At 46.3% G+C, this 21,928-nt stretch overlaps 1 protein-coding gene across 1 annotated transcript in view; it reads left to right on the forward strand.

Moving 5' to 3' along the window:
- Positions 1-21,928, forward strand: part of TMTC4 (transmembrane O-mannosyltransferase targeting cadherins 4) — a 57,280-nt gene that overhangs the window by 12,411 nt on the left and 22,941 nt on the right. Inside the window, 6 exon segments of the mRNA XM_075590768.1 lie at positions 8,648-8,735; positions 13,894-13,991; positions 14,637-14,729; positions 16,485-16,646; positions 18,110-18,312; positions 21,015-21,186. Of these exon segments, the coding sequence (XP_075446883.1) occupies positions 8,648-8,735; positions 13,894-13,991; positions 14,637-14,729; positions 16,485-16,646; positions 18,110-18,312; positions 21,015-21,186 (816 nt within the window).

Below are 21,928 nucleotides of genomic sequence, written 5' to 3' on the forward strand. Positions count from 1 at the left end.
CCTTCATTCTCTCTCACCCCCCTCCCTTCATCCTGTCTCACCCCCCTCCCTTCATCCTGTCTCACCCCTCTCCCTTCATCCTCTCTCACCCCCCATTCCCTTCATCCTCTCACCCCCCATCCCCTTCATCCTCTCTCACCCCCTCCCTTCATCCTCTCTCACCACCCACCCCATTCATCCTCTCTCACCCCCTCCCTTCATCCTCTCTCACCCCTCCCTTCATCCTCTCTCACTCCCCTCCCTTCATCCTCTCTCACGCCCCTCCCTTCATCCTCTCTCACCCCCTCCCTTCATCCTCTCTCACCCCCTCCCTTCATCCTCTCTCACTCCCCTCCCTTCATCCTCTCTCACTCCCCTCCCTTCATCCTCTCACCCCCCTCCCTTCATCCTCTCGCACCCCCCACTCCCTTCATCCTCTCTCACCCCCCCTTCATCCTCTTTCACCCCCCTCCCTTCATCCTCTCTCACCCCCTCCCTTCATCCTCTCTCACCCCCTCCCTTCATCCTCTCTCACCCCACCCCTTTCATCTTCTCTCACCCCCTCCCCTTCATCTTTTCTCACCCCTTCCCTTCATTCTCTCTCACCCCCCTCCCTTCATCCTGTCTCACCCCCCTCCCTTCATCCTGTCTCACCCCTCTCCCTTCATCCTCTCTCACCCCCCATTCCCTTCATCCTCTCACCCCCCATCCCCTTCATCCTCTCTCACCCCCTCCCTTCATCCTCTCTCACCACCCACCCCATTCATCCTCTCTCACCCCCTCCCTTCATCCTCTCTCACCCCTCCCTTCATCCTCTCTCACTCCCCTCCCTTCATCCTCTCTCACGCCCCTCCCTTCATCCTCTCTCACCCCCTCCCTTCATCCTCTCTCACCCCCTCCCTTCATCCTCTCACTCCCCTCCCTTCATCCTCTCTCACTCCCCTCCCTTCATCCTCTCACCCCCCTCCCTTCATCCTCTCGCACCCCCCACTCCCTTCATCCTCTCTCACCCCCCCTTCATCCTCTTTCACCCCCCTCCCTTCATCCTCTCTCACCCCCTCCCTTCATCCTCTCTCACCCCCTCCCTTCATCCTCTCTCACCCCCTCCCTTCATCCTCTCTCACCCCCTCCCTTCATTTTCTCTCACCCCCTCCCTTCATCCTCTCTCACCCCCTCCCTTCATCCTCTCTCACCCCCCCTCCCTTCATCCTGTCTCATCCCCCTTCATCCTGTCTCATCCCCCCTTCATCCTCTCTCACCCCCCCTACATCCTCTCTCATCCCCCCTTCATCCTCTCTCACCCCCCCTTCATCCTCTCACTCCCCCCTTCATCCTCTCTCACCCCCTCTCTTCATCCTCTCACCCCCCCTTCATCTTGTCTCACCCACCTCCCTTCATCCTCTCTCACCCCCCTCCCTTCACCCTCTCTCACCCCCCCTCATCCTCTCTCACACCCCTCCCTTCATCCTGTCTCACCCCCTCCCTTCATCCTCTCTCACCCCCCTCCCTTCATCCTGTCTCACCCCCCTCCCTTCATCCTCTCACCCCCCTCCCTTCATCCTCTCACCCCCCTCCCTTCATCCTCTCACCCCCCTCCCTTCATCCTCTCACCCCCCTCCCTTCATCCTCTCTCACCCCCCCCCTTCATCCTCTCACCCCCCCCTTCATCCTCTCTCACCCCCCCTTTATCCTCTCTCACCCCCCCCTACATCCTCTCTCATCCCCCCTTCATCTTCTCTCACCCCCCCTTCATCCTCTCTCACCCCCCCTTCATCCTCTCTCACCCCCTCCCTTCATCCTCTCTCACCCCCCTCCCTTCATCCTCTCTCACCCCCCTCCCTTCATCCTCTCTCACCCCCCCCCCCTTCATCCTCTCTCACCCCCCCCCCCCCTTCATCCTCCCTCATCCACCTTCCTGTCATTCTCACCCCCACAGGACAGCTTGACACACACACACACACACACCAGAACAAATACACCCACACACACAACAGAACAAATACACACAGGGCAGAGGCAGGACACAGGCAGGACACAGCCTCACCCCCTCCCTTCATCCTCTCTCACCCCCCTCCCTTCATCCTGTCTCACCCCCCTCCCTTCATCCTCTCACCCCCCTCCCTTCATCCTCTCACCCCCCTCCCTTCATCCTCTCACCCCCCTCCCTTCATCCTCTCTCACCCCCCCTTCATCCTCTCACCCCCCTCCCTTCATCCTCTCTCACCCCCCTTCATCCTCTCTCACCCCCCCTCATCCTCTCACCCCCCACCCCCTTCATCCTCTCTCACCCCCTCCCTTCATCCTCTCTCACACCACCCCTTTCATCTTCTCTCACCCCCTCCCCTTCATCTTTTCTCACCCCCTCCCTTCATTCTCTCTCACCCCCCTCCCTTCATCCTCTCTCACCCCCCATTCCCTTCATCCTCTCACCCCCCATCCCCTTCATCCTCTCTCACCCCCTCCCTTCATCCTCTCTCACCACCCACCCCATTCATCCTCTCTCACCCCCTCCCTTCATCCTCTCTCACCCCTCCCTTCATCCTCTCTCACTCCCCTCCCTTCATCCTCTCTCACGCCCCTCCCTTCATCCTCTCTCACCCCCTCCCTTCATCCTCTCTCACCCCCTCCCTTCATCCTCTCTCACTCCCCTCCCTTCATCCTCTCTCACTCCCCTCCCTTCATCCTCTCACCCCCCTCCCTTCATCCTCTCTCACCCCTTTATCCTCTCTCACCCCCCCTCATCCTCTCACCCCCCACCCCCTTCATCCTCTCTCACCCCCTCCCTTCATCCTCTCTCACACCACCCCTTTCATCTTCTCTCACCCCCTCCCCTTCATCTTTTCTCACCCCCTCCCTTCATTCTCTCACCCCCCTCCCTTCATCCTGTCTCACCCCCCTCCCTTCATCCTGTCTCACCCCTCTCCCTTCATCCTCTCTCACCCCCCATTCCCTTCATCCTCTCACCCCCCATCCCCTTCATCCTCTCTCACCCCCTCCCTTCATCCTCTCTCACCACCCACCCCATTCATCCTCTCTCACCCCCTCCCTTCATCCTCTCTCACCCCTCCCTTCATCCTCTCTCACTCCCCTCCCTTCATCCTCTCTCACGCCCCTCCCTTCATCCTCTCTCACCCTCTCCCTTCATCCTCTCTCACCCCCTCCCTTCATCCTCTCTCACTCCCCTCCCTTCATCCTCTCTCACTCCCCTCCCTTCATCCTCTCACCCCCCTCCCTTCATCCTCTCGCACCCCCCACTCCCTTCATCCTCTCTCACCCCCCCTTCATCCTCTTTCACCCCCCTCCCTCTTCATCCTCTCTCACCCCCTCCCTTCATCCTCTCTCACCCCCTCCCTTCATCCTCTCACCCCCCTCCCTTCATCCTCTCGCACCCCCCACTCCCTTCATCCTCTCTCACCCCCCCTTCATCCTCTTTCACCCCCCTCCCTTCATCCTCTCTCACCCCCTCCCTTCATCCTCTCTCACCCCCTCCCTTCATCCTCTCTCACCCCCTCCCTTCATCCTCTCTCACCCCCTCCCTTCATCCTCTCTCACCCCCTCCCTTCATTCTCTCTCACCCCCTCCCTTCATCCTCTCTCACCCCCTCCCTTCATCCTCTCTCACCCCCCTCCCTTCATCCTGTCTCATCCCCCTTCATCCTGTCTCATCCCCCTTCATCCTGTCTCACCCCCCCTTCATCCTCTCTCACCCCCCCTACATCCTCTCTCATCCCCCCTTCATCCTCTCTCACCCCCCCTTCATCCTCTCACTCCCCCCTTCATCCTCTCTCACCCCCTCTCTTCATCCTCTCACCCCCCCTTCATCTTGTCTCACCCACCTCCCTTCATCCTCTCTCACCCCCCTCCCTTCACCCTCTCTCACCCCCCCTCATCCTCTCTCACACCCCTCCCTTCATCCTGTCTCACCCCCTCCCTTCATCCTCTCTCACCCCCCCTCCCTTCATCCTGTCTCACCCCCCTCCCTTCATCCTCTCACCCCCCTCCCTTCATCCTCTCACCCCCCTCCCTTCATCCTGTCTCACCCCCCTCCCTTCATCCTGTCTCACCCCTCTCCCTTCATCCTCTCTCACCCCCCATTCCCTTCATCCTCTCACCCCCCATCCCCTTCATCCTCTCTCACCCCCTCCCTTCATCCTCTCTCACCACCCACCCCATTCATCCTCTCTCACCCCCTCCCTTCATCCTCTCTCACCCCTCCCTTCATCCTCTCTCACTCCCCTCCCTTCATCCTCTCTCACGCCCCTCCCTTCATCCTCTCTCACCCCCTCCCTTCATCCTCTCTCACCCCCTCCCTTCATCCTCTCACTCCCCTCCCTTCATCCTCTCTCACTCCCCTCCCTTCATCCTCTCACCCCCCTCCCTTCATCCTCTCGCACCCCCCACTCCCTTCATCCTCTCTCACCCCCCCTTCATCCTCTTTCACCCCCCTCCCTTCATCCTCTCTCACCCCCTCCCTTCATCCTCTCTCACCCCCTCCCTTCATCCTCTCTCACCCCCTCCCTTCATCCTCTCTCACCCCCTCCCTTCATTTTCTCTCACCCCCTCCCTTCATCCTCTCTCACCCCCTCCCTTCATCCTGTCTCACCCCCCTCCCTTCATCCTGTCTCATCCCCCTTCATCCTGTCTCATCCCCCCTTCATCCTCTCTCACCCCCCCTACATCCTCTCTCATCCCCCCTTCATCCTCTCTCACCCCCCCTTCATCCTCTCACTCCCCCCTTCATCCTCTCTCACCCCCTCTCTTCATCCTCTCACCCCCCCCTTCATCTTGTCTCACCCACCTCCCTTCATCCTCTCTCACCCCCCTCCCTTCACCCTCTCTCACCCCCCCTCATCCTCTCTCACACCCCTCCCTTCATCCTGTCTCACCCCCTCCCTTCATCCTCTCTCACCCCCCTCCCTTCATCCTGTCTCACCCCCCTCCCTTCATCCTCTCACCCCCCTCCCTTCATCCTCTCACCCCCCTCCCTTCATCCTCTCACCCCCCTCCCTTCATCCTCTCACCCCCCTCCCTTCATCCTCTCTCACCCCCCCCCTTCATCCTCTCACCCCCCCCCTTCATCCTCTCTCACCCCCCCTTTATCCTCTCTCACCCCCCCCCACATCCTCTCTCATCCCCCCTTCATCTTCTCTCACCCCCCCTTCATCCTCTCTCACCCCCCCTTCATCCTCTCTCACCCCCTCCCTTCATCCTCTCTCACCCCCCTCCCTTCATCCTCTCTCACCCCCCTCCCTTCATCCTCTCTCACCCCCCCCCCCCCCTTCATCCTCTCTCACCCCCCCCCCCCCCTTCATCCTCCCTCATCCACCTTCCTGTCATTCTCACCCCCACAGGACAGCTTGACACACACACACACACACACCAGAACAAATACACCCACACACACAACAGAACAAATACACACAGGGCAGAGGCAGGACACAGGCAGGACACAGGCAGGACACAGCCTCACCCCCTCCCTTCATCCTCTCTCACCCCCCTCCCTTCATCCTGTCTCACCCCCCTCCCTTCATCCTCTCACCCCCCTCCCTTCATCCTCTCACCCCCCCTCCCTTCATCCTCTCACCCCCCTCCCTTCATCCTCTCTCACCCCCCCTTCATCCTCTCACCCCCCTCCCTTCATCCTCTCTCACCCCCCTTCATCCTCTCTCACCCCCCCTCATCCTCTCACCCCCCACCCCCTTCATCCTCTCTCACCCCCTCCCTTCATCCTCTCTCACACCACCCCTTTCATCTTCTCTCACCCCCTCCCCTTCATCTTTTCTCACCCCCTCCCTTCATTCTCTCTCACCCCCCTCCCTTCATCCTCTCTCACCCCCCATTCCCTTCATCCTCTCACCCCCCATCCCCTTCATCCTCTCTCACCCCCTCCCTTCATCCTCTCTCACCACCCACCCCATTCATCCTCTCTCACCCCCTCCCTTCATCCTCTCTCACCCCTCCCTTCATCCTCTCTCACTCCCCTCCCTTCATCCTCTCTCACGCCCCTCCCTTCATCCTCTCTCACCCCCTCCCTTCATCCTCTCTCACCCCCTCCCTTCATCCTCTCTCACTCCCCTCCCTTCATCCTCTCTCACTCCCCTCCCTTCATCCTCTCACCCCCCTCCCTTCATCCTCTCTCACCCCTTTATCCTCTCTCACCCCCCCTCATCCTCTCACCCCCCACCCCCTTCATCCTCTCTCACCCCCTCCCTTCATCCTCTCTCACACCACCCCTTTCATCTTCTCTCACCCCCTCCCCTTCATCTTTTCTCACCCCCTCCCTTCATTCTCTCACCCCCCTCCCTTCATCCTGTCTCACCCCCCTCCCTTCATCCTGTCTCACCCCTCTCCCTTCATCCTCTCTCACCCCCCATTCCCTTCATCCTCTCACCCCCCATCCCCTTCATCCTCTCTCACCCCCTCCCTTCATCCTCTCTCACCACCCACCCCATTCATCCTCTCTCACCCCCTCCCTTCATCCTCTCTCACCCCTCCCTTCATCCTCTCTCACTCCCCTCCCTTCATCCTCTCTCACGCCCCTCCCTTCATCCTCTCTCACCCTCTCCCTTCATCCTCTCTCACCCCCTCCCTTCATCCTCTCTCACTCCCCTCCCTTCATCCTCTCTCACTCCCCTCCCTTCATCCTCTCACCCCCCTCCCTTCATCCTCTCGCACCCCCCACTCCCTTCATCCTCTCTCACCCCCCCTTCATCCTCTTTCACCCCCCTCCCTTCATCCTCTCTCACCCCCTCCCTTCATCCTCTCTCACCCCCTCCCTTCATCCTCTCACCCCCCTCCCTTCATCCTCTCGCACCCCCCACTCCCTTCATCCTCTCTCACCCCCCCTTCATCCTCTTTCACCCCCCTCCCTTCATCCTCTCTCACCCCCTCCCTTCATCCTCTCTCACCCCCTCCCTTCATCCTCTCTCACCCCCTCCCTTCATCCTCTCTCACCCCCTCCCTTCATCCTCTCTCACCCCCTCCCTTCATTCTCTCTCACCCCCTCCCTTCATCCTCTCTCACCCCCTCCCTTCATCCTCTCTCACCCCCCTCCCTTCATCCTGTCTCATCCCCCTTCATCCTGTCTCATCCCCCTTCATCCTGTCTCACCCCCCCTTCATCCTCTCTCACCCCCCCTACATCCTCTCTCATCCCCCCTTCATCCTCTCTCACCCCCCCTTCATCCTCTCACTCCCCCCTTCATCCTCTCTCACCCCCTCTCTTCATCCTCTCACCCCCCCTTCATCTTGTCTCACCCACCTCCCTTCATCCTCTCTCACCCCCCTCCCTTCACCCTCTCTCACCCCCCCTCATCCTCTCTCACACCCCTCCCTTCATCCTGTCTCACCCCCTCCCTTCATCCTCTCTCACCCCCCTCCCTTCATCCTGTCTCACCCCCCTCCCTTCATCCTCTCACCCCCCTCCCTTCATCCTCTCACCCCCCTCCCTTCATCCTCTCACCCCCCTCCCTTCATCCTCTCTCACCCCCCCCTTCATCCTCTCACCCCCCCCTTCATCCTCTCTCACCCCCCCTTTATCCTCTCTCACCCCCCCTTCATCCTCTCTCATCCCCCCTTCATCCTCTCTCACCCCCTCCCTTCATCCTCTCTCACCCCCCTCCCTTCATCCTCTCTCACCCCCCTCCCTTCATCCTCTCTCACCCCCCTCCCTTCATCCTCTCTCACCCCCCCCCCCTTCATCCTCTCTCACCCCCCCCCTTCATCCTCCCTCATCCACCTTCCTGTCATTCTCACCCCCACAGGACAGCTTGACACACACACACACACACACACACACACACACACACACACACACACACCAGAACAAATACACCCACACACACAACAGAACAAATACACACAGGGCAGAGGCAGGACACAGGCAGGACACAGGCAGGACACAGGCAGGACACAGCCTCACATCTCTGCTCCATGCTTTTCCTCCACTCTTTGGCCCCACCCCCAGGATACTACCACCACCTCCTGATTGGCTGCTGCTGTGTAATGCAGCCAATCAGGGTGGATCAAGCTGCCCTGCCCCCTAGCAGAAGCCCTGCTCTCCCACGCAATGTCTTGAATGTATTACTTCCTATTAAATATTTTTATAAATAAATAAACGTGTGAAATTCTAGTTACAGGTTCCAGCTGAGTCCCACCACTGGGACCCAGGTCCCACCTTGCGTTGAGGTGATATGTGATAGGTGAACTGAAATGTTGAGTTCTTAAATTACCCTTTGTTTTTGCATTTTGGAGTACCTGTCCCCTTTTTGTCCTTTTTGGACAGTATTTACCCTACATAATCAATGTTGTGCTTTTACATCCTTTGTTACTGTGTATGTATGTAAAAAAAAAAAAAAATGGGTGTATATAATACATATATACACACATTTATTTTAATATGTAATATTATAATCTTGTTATGCTCTGGTTGTGCTGCGTGCCACACATGGGTGCGATATGTGTTGTCAGTGGATCTGTTATGGACGCTAGAATGTATGGCTTTAAACTGATATAAATTGTAACACAGAAATACATCACTGACCAAACCTAATAATTATTGTAACAGTAGTTAATAATGTATTGCCTTGTTGTACAGGTTAGGCTACTAGAGTAAGCTATGTTATATTGTATGTACAGTACTTGAATTTCTCTCCTGTTTTTTATTTGAAGGTTGCAGGGGTTGTTGGTCGAGCAGACCTGCTCTGTACATTATTTGTTGTGCTATCATTTCTTGGCTACTGCAAAGCACTTCCAGGAAGTAAGTATTAATGTTACATTTTGTAATTAAACTGTTCATTGTGTAAACTGCATTTGCTCCTGGTATCTGCTGAATAGTGTGGTAGAGGGCTACTTTCCTACCCATGTACAATTTCCACATTCTCTCAGAATCTATGCTCTGGTTTGCTCTTATAATCGGTAACAATCAGTGGATTATTTCAATCATGCAGTTTGATGTGTATCTTTCAAATCACAAGTGGTGCTGTGTTGAGCTTTAGAAGGGGGATACAAATCAGTATGTCTATTGAACTAAACACAAATTCAGTAAGTGAACTGTCCTTTCAATCTGAGGAATTCTATCCCCTCTGCAATGTAAGGGATTGAGCACCAAATATCTCCTCTCAAAACTATGTTTACAAAATCTTTTTAAGGCACAAAAGTACTAGTACATTGTATTGTGCTACCCAATATGTTGTCGCGTTTTATAAATAAATGATGATAATAATAATAGGAAAAACGTCTGCAAATATCATTGTTTATATGTAACTTATTGGCCCCTCGTATTTCATAGAGAAATGCCTACTGTGAGATGAGGACATACAGTAGTCGGTGACCACCACTGCTAAAAGCACTGAAAGCATTCATATTAGTCATTCTGATCTTTTGTGCATCTACTTTAGAAATACTTTTTTTCTTTTATGTTAATGTTAAAGTGACTTAAGTATATGCTATTAAATCAACACTGGTTTGTAAAGAAAACACGATGAGGCAAATGATCAATTTGCTGTTGCAGCTGCATTGAGTTCCAACTAAAGTTTATAAATTATTTATTCTGGAGCAACTTTGGAAGCCAGAGCAGGAATGTAGGAATGGAGAAAGAAGATCTGGTTCAAAATCTTGTTAGATGTACAGTCCCATTTAGGACAAACTGAATTGATGGTAGTAGTTATGCAAGAAGTTAACGTGTGTGTGTGTGTGTGTGTGTGTGTGTGTGTGTGTGTGTGTGTGTGTGTGTGTGTGTGTGGTGTGTATTATTAAAAAACTAAATAATAATTCTTAAAGTTGACTTGGAAATGTTTGTAAATAACAAGCTAAGGCCGCGCTTATAGTGATGACGACGCTACCGATGACGACGCTACCGATGACGTCGCCATTGCGAAAGTTACATTTAAAATGTAGGCGACTTCACTGGTTACAAGGCCAGTGACGTCAGAAAATGAGTGTTCCTGGTGGCAGCTCTCCTTCATTATTTATTTAGCAAGAAGTGAATTATTTGGTGCACCCCCTGTGGTTGTTATATAATGCAAAGTTATGTGAAGGACTGTTGCTCTACTCTGGCTCTATATGGACTGACCTTCATCATTCTGAGCTGGTTATTTCTTTGCCTTTAAACAGGGGCTTTTTTACTATCAGGACTGGTTTATCCTTCTGTTTTGTGGCACTTGCTGGTATTTGTCTAGCTTTTGCATGGGAGCAGCATTTTTTGTATCCCCCAGTGCCATACACATGGATGTTTTCAGGCACCTACAGTATGTATACATTTTGTACTATTTAAGATAATTTTTCTTTTACATCTGACTGTTTTGTATTGGGCATAAAATTTTTTTGCATTCTTTTTTCTCCCCTCTCTCTTCCCTGGTCACATTTTTTCATGTGTGTATTTTTTAGGACATATAAGTTTATTCTATTATATCCTCTCTCCCTTTGTTATATACAGTATATTTCTGTTAAGTTTAGATTATTATTTTCTAAGCTCTTAGTTGATAGAGGAATTTAGGGAGTTTTCTGCCTTGAGACATTATTTGTACCTTCCAATTTTTCTTTAACTATTTTAGTTATTGTTTATAGATAGACCAAGATAATAAACCTATTAGTGGAGCTTTAGTCATTTGTTTACAGATGTTTTGTATACTTGTATGCAATTGTTTCCTTGCTAATTATTGAGATTTGCTGTTATCAGTGTTTGTATGTTTTAATGTTAGTGTGATCTTCTGCATTTAATTAAAACCATTTTCCATTTTTCTATATTGACTATTGTACCTTGTTTTGTTGCATGTTTTATTGATAAGTAGGTTTATTTGAGTGCTATCTTGGGGATCTTGTTAGTCTTTTGTCTTTTGTGTGTTCATATATTAATTTTATCCATTAGCTTATTTATATTATTTTTCGTTCTAGTTTGAATTAATGATGTTATTATTATTATTATGTTTTTGGAACAGGTTTTTCTAGCCTTTGTTTGTATATATATAGTATGAGTGACACCCTTTATTGTGTGTTTGATATTATATATATATATATATATATATATATTATATATAATCTCAATTAATCAAAAAATTAAATTATTCTTAAAGTTGACTTGGAAATGTTTGGAAAATAACAAGTTAAGGCCGCGCTTATAGTGACGATGACGCGACCAATGACATCGCCGTCGCCATTGCAAAAGTTAAATTTCAAATGTAGGCGACTTTGCTGGTTACAAGGCCAGTGACTTCAGAAAAGGGGGAGGGCAGCGGGCTGGAGAAGCTCCTGATTGGCCGCAAGGGGAGATCGTCACCGAAAAAATCAAATATCAGTGATTACGAAATTTTTGGTAGCACTGTCGCTTTGTCGCCGTCACTATAAGCGCAGACAACAGCGACAAGAGTCTAGTTGCATAGTAGATGAGGTTGGAAACAGACGTATGTCCATCAAGTTCAACCTACGCTAAATTTATATGACAGATACTTTATCATATATTTGTATTTACAGTATTTTGATCCAGAGAAGGCAACAAAAAACATAAGGGGAAAATAAAATTACTTCCTGACTCCAAATAATGACAGATATCTCCCTGGATAAACATCCTTCCCATGTTTACTTATTTGTTATCCCTGTATACCTTTTCCTTTCTAAAAGATGTCCAACCTTTTTTTGAAGATATCTATTGTATCTGCCATCACAGTTTCCATGGGTAATGAATTCCACATTTTAACTGCCCTTACTGTAAAGAACCCTTTCCTTTTGTTGCTGGTGAAATCTCCTTTTCTCCAACCTTAAGTAAGACCCCATATCATTTGTACAGCCCTTGGAATGTACAGTATAGTTCTTTTGAAAGCTCATTGTACTGTACCCAAATATTTTTGTATATGGTTATCATGACGCCTCTTTTGTAATGTAAACAAATCTAATTTAGCTAGCCTCTCCTCATAAATTAAGTTAGATTATCCATCCCCTTTATTAATTTGGTGGCTATTGTCTGCACACTCTCTCGTTCCATAATGTCTTTTTATGTAGTGGTGCCCAAAATGTTTTAGTTCCCTTACGTTCTGCCTTTTGTTTTTGTGTAGCTCATTCTATAATATGGAGCAGACGTGCATACATTGAATTATTTTGTTCCCTGAGGAAATCAAGATAAAGAATAACTCATTGCTCAGAGTTTCCATTCTAAATTACAGTAAATCTTATTTTTTTTTAAAAGTTGTTGTTTTTTTTGTTTGCTTGGTTTTTTTTTTGTTTTTTTTTTAATTAGAACTTGGCTTTTTTAATTCAAAGCATCAACTACTGAAATAAGAACTTTGTTTGTAGGTGGGACTATACCTTTTATCCTTTATCATAAATGCAAAAGGAAATGCAGTTTGTATCTTTTTCTTTTTTGAACAAAGACACTCCTCCATATTGTACACACACTTTTAAAACATCCCAACTCTCTTCTGCAAGTGTTCTCTCCCCTATCTACTATAGACTATTAATGTCTCAGTTTCTATACAATTTCACATATTAAAAAAAACAATCACGTTTGTCCAATGGAAGGGATTACCCCCCTGCAGCAAACTTGGTTTAAAAAAGGAATTATAGTAAAATCCACTTTATTATTATTAGATGGAGGCTTCATTTAATTCATAAACTTGTTTAAAACAAAATACTGGTGTGTCCAGCTACCCAGTTACAAGTTACATCCCTGCACTACTTGAACTCGCAAATCTCATAGCAGTATCTATCAATAATTACATTTACTGCCCTAACACATTTAATTGAGGCTGTTTATTTTCTCTCCTTAATTAAATACTGAGACCAAAATCAGTGGGGGAGTTTTGTTAAAATTCTATACAGTATATAACACTCTACAGTAGCCTGACTTATATTTTTGAACATGTCACATTTCTATTTTTCTTCAATATGCAGTTATTACTTTTTTGTTGTTGTAAAGAATGTATTGTATAATAACCACCAGTGTAAGAAAGAAGTCGCTTGTGGCACTGCATAGAGACACCATATTGTGAGATCTGTTCTGTCAGTACAGTTATGACAAGTGCACCTCACTGTTTTCCCATTCTGAAATAAACATTCACAGATATACTCATATTTGTTAACCCATGTCAGAGAAGATCACACAGGTGTTTTCAAGTTGTCGGCCAACAGTAATCTGAGGTGTATACTGTTTGCTGTTCATCACTCACAGAAGCCTGAGAAGTGTTGCCTTATTTTGTGCGTTTGTGCGTTTAAACTGCGCTTGTCATACCATTGAGAGACTACGCAGGCTTACTCTACACCACAGAATACAGGGTCCGCATCTGCTTCGTGTTTTTTTTTTTTTATCGTGTTTTTACATTGAGTTGTTTGATATGCAATAACATTTTATTATTTTGAGTCTAATATGAGGAGGCCCTCTTTCTAGTGCACTACTCTACATTGGGCTCTGTTCTTGTGCTGTTCACTTTCTAATTCTCCGTTAGATGCACCCCTCCCTTTTATAGCATTAGAGACATTGAGTGGAGCCGGACATTTTGTTCAATTCATTTAAATTCCATGTGTAACATGTTTCCTAATTGTATGTGCTCATTTGCATGTCATCACCCAGAATCCCTTGCTGCAGTGGACGCACTGTATGCTAGGAGATAATGGGGGAAAGACAGGGTTGCAGATCTGTTTGAGACATCTGAATGTGCTCACAAGTAATATATGTATTTGCTGTTTCCTAATTTTGAAATGTTTTGATAGTTTTGCAAAGGTGTGTACAGTGACCAATATTGTAGAATTTACAGAGGGGGAGTCTTCTTGTTCCCTTATTTGTATTATCTAGAAACTTTCTATTTACATAGAAAGCTTTAGGAGAGTTAAATGAATGTTAAAATCAAAATAAAGATGGTTTGTAATAGATAAATCAATCACAACCTTAATGATGAAAATGATATATATATATCTTCTGTTCCTAACAGACAACATTGATGGCAGTTCTTCTGTATTTTGGGTACTTTTAAGTGTTTTTCTCGGTGCGGTTGCCATGCTGTGCAAGGAGCAAGGGATTACGGTGTTGGTAAGAGAAAATAAATATTTGATTTCTCTTTGGAGCAATAAATGGCTTTTTTAACAACATAACTACAAAACACAAGATGGTAGGAGGAAAGGGAGGGAGCAGAGCAGAGAGAACCTTGCAATTAAATGTAACAATTAAACAAAAGATGAACGTATACACTGTATTGGCCTGAATGTAGTGCTGTTTTCTTTTCCCTAAAAGTGTCCTTCCGAAAACTGCACTCGTATTATATGCGCAGCCTAACACCTTTTATTTTTCATATAGAGCACCTTCAAAACTTTAGGGTCGTATTATGTGCGAGGCCGTACTATATTCGGAACAATACGGTATTTTGTTGAAACTGCTGGTTCACTAGTAATACATTTTATAAAGAAACAAAAAAATAAATTTTTTGTTCTTTAGAAAAATTCCTTCTCGCATGCATATGCAGTAAATATTCACAATACTGTACTTGTATTAATATTGAGACACCCTCCTGGGGAAATCAGTGTACAATGCTTGTTCATTAAAGCCATAGATGTCCTTATCTGCTTTTTTTTATTTAAAAAAAAATTGTGTTTGAGGTGTGTGACATTGTAAAATATTTCAATCTTCAACTCAAGTTCTTGGACTATAAGAACAATAACATGGTATTGTCTTTCCTAGGGTTTGAGTGCTGTGTTTGACGGTTTTGTTATCTGCAAGTTAAACATGTTGGAATGTATCCAAAAGGTACTCCGCAGAGACAAAACTTCTGAGGTGGGTGTGTTACATTTTGGATTCTCAATGTAGAGCAGATTGCTGAGCTCTTCCGTTTAGCACAATGTGCTGTCATGTCTGTCGTGTCCTTCTTAAAAGAACTCCTTTTTATTTCCTCGTCACCTCTTCTCTTGCCCTATGGTTTTAATCTTTCCATGGAAAGACAGATTGAACCACATATAATTATATTGTCTTTTGAAGTTGAGAAGTAGCATGCACCATATTTGTAAGGGGTGGTTATAAGGATGCAATGAAGAGCATTCAATGTATTTGTAACAGGAACTTATCCCTGTTAAGAATCTTGACTCTAATTCAGCAGGATGCTGGTTAATTGCACACCTGCAATCAATCACCCAACCGGCCTAATCAGAACTCTGGCAGAAAAAGCCTGTTCTGAGAGACAGGAAGGGAGGAATCCTGAGCTCACAATTGGGGGCTGAACCAAGGAAGGACCGATGTCTTGAGCTGCAAAGAGACTGCACGCTGACAGCAAGACAAAGGGGACAAGATTCTAAACCTGGATCCTGACATTGCCTTAGCACACAAGGATGCGGACCCAAGAGAGCAGAGAAGCCTTCCCCTACAGCTACAATACACAAATAAGACTTTCTTATGAGACTGTTGTATAGCTGCATATATATATATATATATATTTGGGCTAGTAAATAGCTTAGCTAACCACCCAGTTAGAGAGGGCTGAACTACATGTGTAGATAGTCACCAAAGCGGAGATAGGTTTTTTTTTTGTCTTATTTTCATATGTTTTCCTGTGTTAAAGGGACAGGGTTAATAAAGCTTAATTTTAGTTTCACTTTAAACGGTCTCCATTGCGTACCTCTGCACACGGCTCTTACAGTATTGTAAGAAGAAACATTACACCTTACATTATGTTGTAGAAAAACATTCCTTATTTCATATGAACACAGGAGTAGTCACCGTTTCAAGACCATAGAACATGAGGTATAAAAAAAAAGTCTACGGCTATATAATGATAGGCCTGGGGAGTTTCTTGCATGCACCCCCCTGTCTCCTCTCCCCTCCGGGTCATGTACCCCCCTTCAGGGCTCTGGCGTCAAATGACGTTGCGAGGTCATGTGACATCCCATTGCCATGGAGACGTCGCTGGAAGGCCAGGTAAGTAAAGTTACAGAGGCCTCGCGCGATCCCCGGCATTTATTTTAAATGCCTTCGGGGAAAGTGCGGGGCTTCTGTAATAGCCACGCACCCCACCGCAAATCTCGCGCCCCCCACTTTGCGCACCCTTGATATATGCAATAGCTGACTTCTATTTATGTCCTGAAGTCTGCCATGTAAATATGAATTGTCAAATAAGGACATTACTGTTACACAGCTAATTGTTGGTTATGTATGTATATCTTTATATAGCGCCATCCATGTACATACTGCTGTAAAGCACTAACACGTGATATAATAGGAAAATGCACTTCATACATAAAAGTAGACATTTGGAAAAGGAGTCCCTGCCCCTAAGAGCTTACAATCTAAGTGAAGAGCTGTTATCTTTGGTTTCCTTAGTACACCGTTTATAATAAGTTATAACCAGTAAATCATAAGATTAGATCATCTCTGGGAACTGGATATTTGCCATTTTGGTGTATAGTGCCATGCATAGTATTTTTACTTCCTTATGGAGATGTTCTGGATCTCATGTCCCAGGATTCTGTGACGCCCCTCTGGAGCTGTAACAGATTTAGCATAAAAAAGGTTGACATATTTGCATTTCTTCTTTTCCAGAATATGACAGTCATAAAAAAGGGACTTTTTGCAAGGATTGGTCTTTTGGCATCGGGCGGTGTGTGCGTGCTTTACATACGCTGGCGTATAATGGGCACGGGGCCGCCTGCTTTTACTGATGTTGACAATCCAGCCTCCTTTGCTGACAGTCTGCATGTGAGAGTAAGTACAGTACCAACTTTCGGAATGGGACACTAGCATTTATTAGTATTGGGGGTTAACTTTAGGAGTTTTAGGGTCAGTGGACTGGGGTAAGGTTTATAGCCTGAGGGGTTTCTAGGCTAAGGGGACCGGTGTAAGGTTTTATGGGTAAAGGGGAACTGGGTAAGGGTTTTATGGGTAAAGGGGAACCGGGTTTATAGGCTGAGGAGTTTTTAGGGTAAGAGGACCAGGGTAAGGTTTATGGGCTAAGGAGTTTTTAGGGTAAGAGGACCAGGGTAAGGTTTATGGGCTAAGGAGTTTTTAGGGTAAGAGGACCAGGGTAAGGTTTATAGGCTGAGGAGTTTTTAGGGTAAGAGGACCAGGGTAAGGTTTATGGGCTAAGGAGTTTTTAGGGTAAGAGGACCAGGGTAAGGTTTTTAGGATAAGGTGATCGGAGTAAGGGTTTTAGGCTAAGGGTTGTTTTTGTATAAGGGCTAAGGTTAGGGGCTTACCTTGGTGGTGGCAAGATGTCCCTTCGGCGAGGTGAATGGCGGTTAAACCCCGGTGGTGACTTGATCGCGGCAAAACGGCCGCGACCAAACGTCCTACACTATGAACTTTGGGCTTTTTTTCATTGCAATAAAATATTGCAGAAATACTTTTTTTATTACTTTGCTTTTTTTTCTGCTCTGCTTTTTTCTCACTGGGTCTAATGGTTTTGGTTCTGATAAAATGAGTTTACCATCAAATGACATTAAGGAGGGTTTTCAATAAATGCAAATTCAATGCTTTCAAATCTCCATGCTTTATTGTTTTAATAAAAACCTAACTTTTTTTTGCTTTTTGAGAGATTCTATGTTAAAAAAGTGAGTATTAGTTCCAGTTTTAGCTGGATTAAAATGCGTTGGGCTATTGAAAATAGCTTGCTGTGTTTAAAGTGGTGACAAGCAGCGAATTCTCTGGCAGACACACTGTTATATCCCAGGTTGTCAGTGCCTGCTACAATCTGCAATAAAAAATAAATAATAGGCCACAGCTGGGATTAAAGCTGATTTTTTTTTAAAATATATATATATATATTTATTTGTATATTAATGCCAAAAGCATGCTTTGTTCACATGGCAACCAATGCTGTTTATTCTCATTTGCTGCACCGCAGCAGGCAGCACTGAGTTGATTTCCATGCAGACGTCAAAAAGAGTTATCAGATAAACTGTCTTATGCTAAGCTATTGACGGGAATAAACCCAGTTACAATTAATGAGCAAGGAAGAACTAGACAAGTAAAAACGGATGCCCTATTATATAGCATGCTAAAGAAATACTTAACAAAAAATAAGCGTGCATCGGGAACTGCACATTCCAACAGGTCAGGTTTTCAGGGGTGGGGGGGGGGGCTTCAGGACTGGAGTTTATCACCCCTGATGTATTTGACATGTGATATGCCCTTTTAGAAATTGTTTTTGTTTTTTCTTTCAATGGCAGGTAATAAACTACAATTACTACTATTCCTTGAATGGATGGTTGCTTCTGTGCCCCTGGTGGCTGTGCTTTGATTGGTCAATGGGCTGCATACCTCTTATTGAATCGCTCAGTGACTGCAGGATAATTGCACTAGCAGCACTTTGGTTCTGCCTGTTTGGCTTAATTTACCAGGCTTTATGCTCTGATGATGGCCAAAAAAGAAGGTGAGTGTAAGGATGAGGGGTCTGCAATATGTTATACACTAATGCAATTTTAATATACCCTATTTCCTCGATTCTAAGACGCCATCGATTCTAAGACGCACCCTTGATTTAATAAAAAAAATTTGCACAAAATAAACTACATAATGACGATGGAGAGACTTACAAGCCTAATACACGACAGACACAACTCCTTCCTGACGATATGGGACCCCTGGGAGACCTACATATGGAAGAACCCAATAGGAACCATAAAATAGTAAGGAAACCAGTAATAACTACTAAAGGTTAGGTAGACCTAGACCTAGCATAGGATGTGACAAGTATCATAGAATGTTTGCTTCCTGCATGAAGCCAGTGATGGATGCTACCCCACTGCCCTACCCCCCCCCCCCCCCCCACCCCATAACCCTTTTATTTTCTGTACCCCCCTCCCCCCCCACTCCCTTCCCCCCTTTATATGTTATTATGTTTTCTGAAAAAATAAAAAATATATACGTTTAAAAAAAAAAATTGGGGAAAAAAAAAAATCCCACTATATAAAATGTGCAGAATTTTTATTTTTTTTGAGAGAGAGAGAGAGAGAGAGAGAGAGAGAGAGAGAGAGAGAGAGAGAGAGAGAGAGAGAGAGAGAGAGAGAGAGAGAGAGAGAGAGAGAGAGAGAGAGAGAGAGAGAGAGAGAGAGAGGTCACAGACACACAGAGACAGACACATACACACACACAGAGAGAGAAAAACACACAGAGACAGAGACAGACACAGGGTGGGGTGGCTTGGGATGCCGGCAGCACAGCTCTGAATAGCAGAGGCAGACAGAGGGAACGTGGGGCATGCAGCAGCCACACACTGCTGAATGAATCTCTCATATGTCGGGACCGCACTTCCAACGAGCAGAGCGGGGGAGGAGGGGGGCTTGTGGTGCATGCAGCCGAACATACACTGCTCCTTTGGGGCAGGGCACTTGGAGCAAGGGGGAGGGGAGGCCTGTGGTGCCGGCAGCACAGCTGTGAGTAGCAGAGGCAGACAGAGGGCTTTTGGGGCATGCAGCCACACACTGCTGAGTCAATCTCTCCTGTGTGGGGGCGGTAATTCCAGCAAGGGGGGGGGGGAAGCACGGGGCATGCAGCCGAATATACACTGCTCCTTTGGGGACCGGCACTTGGAGGGAGGGGGGGGTTTGGTGGCGAGTCGCGGGGCATACAGCAGGACACACTGCTCCTTCTGTGTGGGGGCGGGTGGCAGAAACGCAGGGCAAACGCTGAAAGCGGCTGTGGCTTCTGCAGCGCCCCCTGGCTGTTTTTTTGGTGTGGTTTTTTCAATACATCGATTCTAGGACGCAGTCCCTATTTCAGCCACGTGAAAAATGGAAAAAAAGTGCGTCTTAGACTCGAGGAAATACGGTATATAAAGCATGATATTACTGATCACTTTGCAGGTAGGGCTGCGTGCAAAACATTCCAAAGCAATGTTAATTCTTAAGCAGTGCAATCATGTACAGTACATCTGTATGCCTAGTGGTATACATATACCTTCCACACCTTGATAAAGTGCGTCCTGCAAGAAACGCGTAGGTGCGTTTGTCTACCTTTTTGTGAGCTGTACAAGTAATTACATATATCTAGTGTTGCCCAGGATCCTGACATTTGTGTGTGAATTTTGGCTGTGCTCCGTTTTTCTCTGCTTTTCTGGCAAACAAAATGGTAGTAAGGAGACATGGATGAAAGCTTTATATTTCTTCCAGATGGGTAATTTTGCGATCTTGGCTCTGTGGGTGGTAAGAAGTTCTTTGTGGTGAGAAATAGTGGGTTTGTTATGTTTTGCTCACCGTTTTACAATCCATATGGCAATAAAAAAGACGTACTGTAGTTAATCTTTGGTAAAAGAAATAAAAGATACCCTAACAAAGCTATATTGTGAGCTGAGAATAGCTGTACTGGAAGTGTACAGGAACTATATTTCGAGAACGATCACACACGCGTGTAACTTTTTTTTTTTTTTATAATTTTTTTTTTTTTAACTCGCTCTCTCCCTTATTTTAATTCTCTACCTTGCTGAGCGTTTTCAAAATATATTTAGCGGGTTTTCAGGAATTTCAAGTTTTTGTCTGCAAGCATATTCTGCTGTAATATGTGTGTTTTTAGTCACGGTTATTTTCGAGACTTGCACAGTAGTATTTATTTGATTTAGGTTGCTATTAGCAATATTTGAATGTGTGATAGGCGCACGATCATTGGAACTACCAGAATGGTCTGTAATGCATTATAATCTGTTCAGTGTCTTTGCTGAACCTGTGGGCTGGGAGGTGAGATCTATATCTCAGAGGACATTTAGGTGTTCCATACAAGGTACTGTAGCTACGTTGGGACAACATTTCAAATCTTCATGAGTTTTGAAAGTCATTTGTTCACTGCTCCATAAACAAAAGAATAACATATCCTTATTGTAACCTATTAACAGATTTTGTGTTGTGCCTCTGTTCGTAGCATGTCTATTCTATGATTTATTTTTTATTTTTCTCCGATAATGATCCACTTTTTATCCGTTTGTTGATGTGATGTGCATTATACGTAATGCATTTATTTATTTATTTATTTTCTTTGCTACTGCAACACAATATAGAACAATAATATTTGGGTTCCTCCTTAAACAAATGATAAGCATGTTCTAGCACATTTTCACATCTTTTGTGTGTTTTATTTTCACAGAGTCCTCACCTTGGGGTTAGGATTTCTTATCATTCCTTTCCTGCCTGCAAGTAACCTGTTCTTCCGAGTAGGATTTGCTGTTGCTGAAAGAGTCCTGTACCTACCCAGTGTAGGATACTGTGTGCTACTTACCTATGGATATAGTAAAATCAGCAGACACGTTAAGAACAAGGTAACAATTTCTTAATACATTCATACAGGAGCCGAAATCTATTCCCGCTGTTTCTAGATTAAGATTAGGGGAACATTTTGTAATGCAACATTTGCTGTTTAGCATCTCCTACTATAACATGTATACTATAGTATACAAATTATTGAGTATGATTGAATCCCTTCTGTGCTAACAGAAAAAAAGTACATATGTACATAGGCTTTGTTTTTGTTTTTTACTATGTGCTAAGAATTGGCAACGGGACAGATGAACATGTCAGATCAAGCAAGAGTCTAGATATATTGTGGCTACTTTTTGTTGCATTTTATTAAAGTACTATGAGCATCAGTCACTGAACAGTACATTGTATCCAAATGTGCACCACTTTTAGGGTGTAAATAATGTATTTAGCCAATCCACCTGCAACTGCTTATTGAGCAGCTTGTGGAAGGCCAGTCCCTCCTTTTTCAAGGTATATAATCTCCCAGTAAGGTCCCTGTAAATTCACTTGTCATTCTACTTGCTTACATGTAAGTAGCTTCACTGGTATATAACAGTTTTTAATAGCACTAAGTTGCATAAGTGTATGCTTAGTATATTACCCCGTTCCGGGTATATTTCACAGAACGTTTGTATGCATTTAGTATAGGGACCTGCTATTGAGATTTACCTTGACGTTGGTTAGCAGGCTTGGCATTATTTGATCAAAGGATGTAACCAAAAGTCTCCTTTGTCTTACAGATATGGTTTGCACTATGTATAT

Source organism: Ascaphus truei, chromosome 3 (genome assembly GCF_040206685.1).
Source record: "Ascaphus truei isolate aAscTru1 chromosome 3, aAscTru1.hap1, whole genome shotgun sequence".
NCBI lineage: Eukaryota > Metazoa > Chordata > Amphibia > Anura > Ascaphidae > Ascaphus > Ascaphus truei.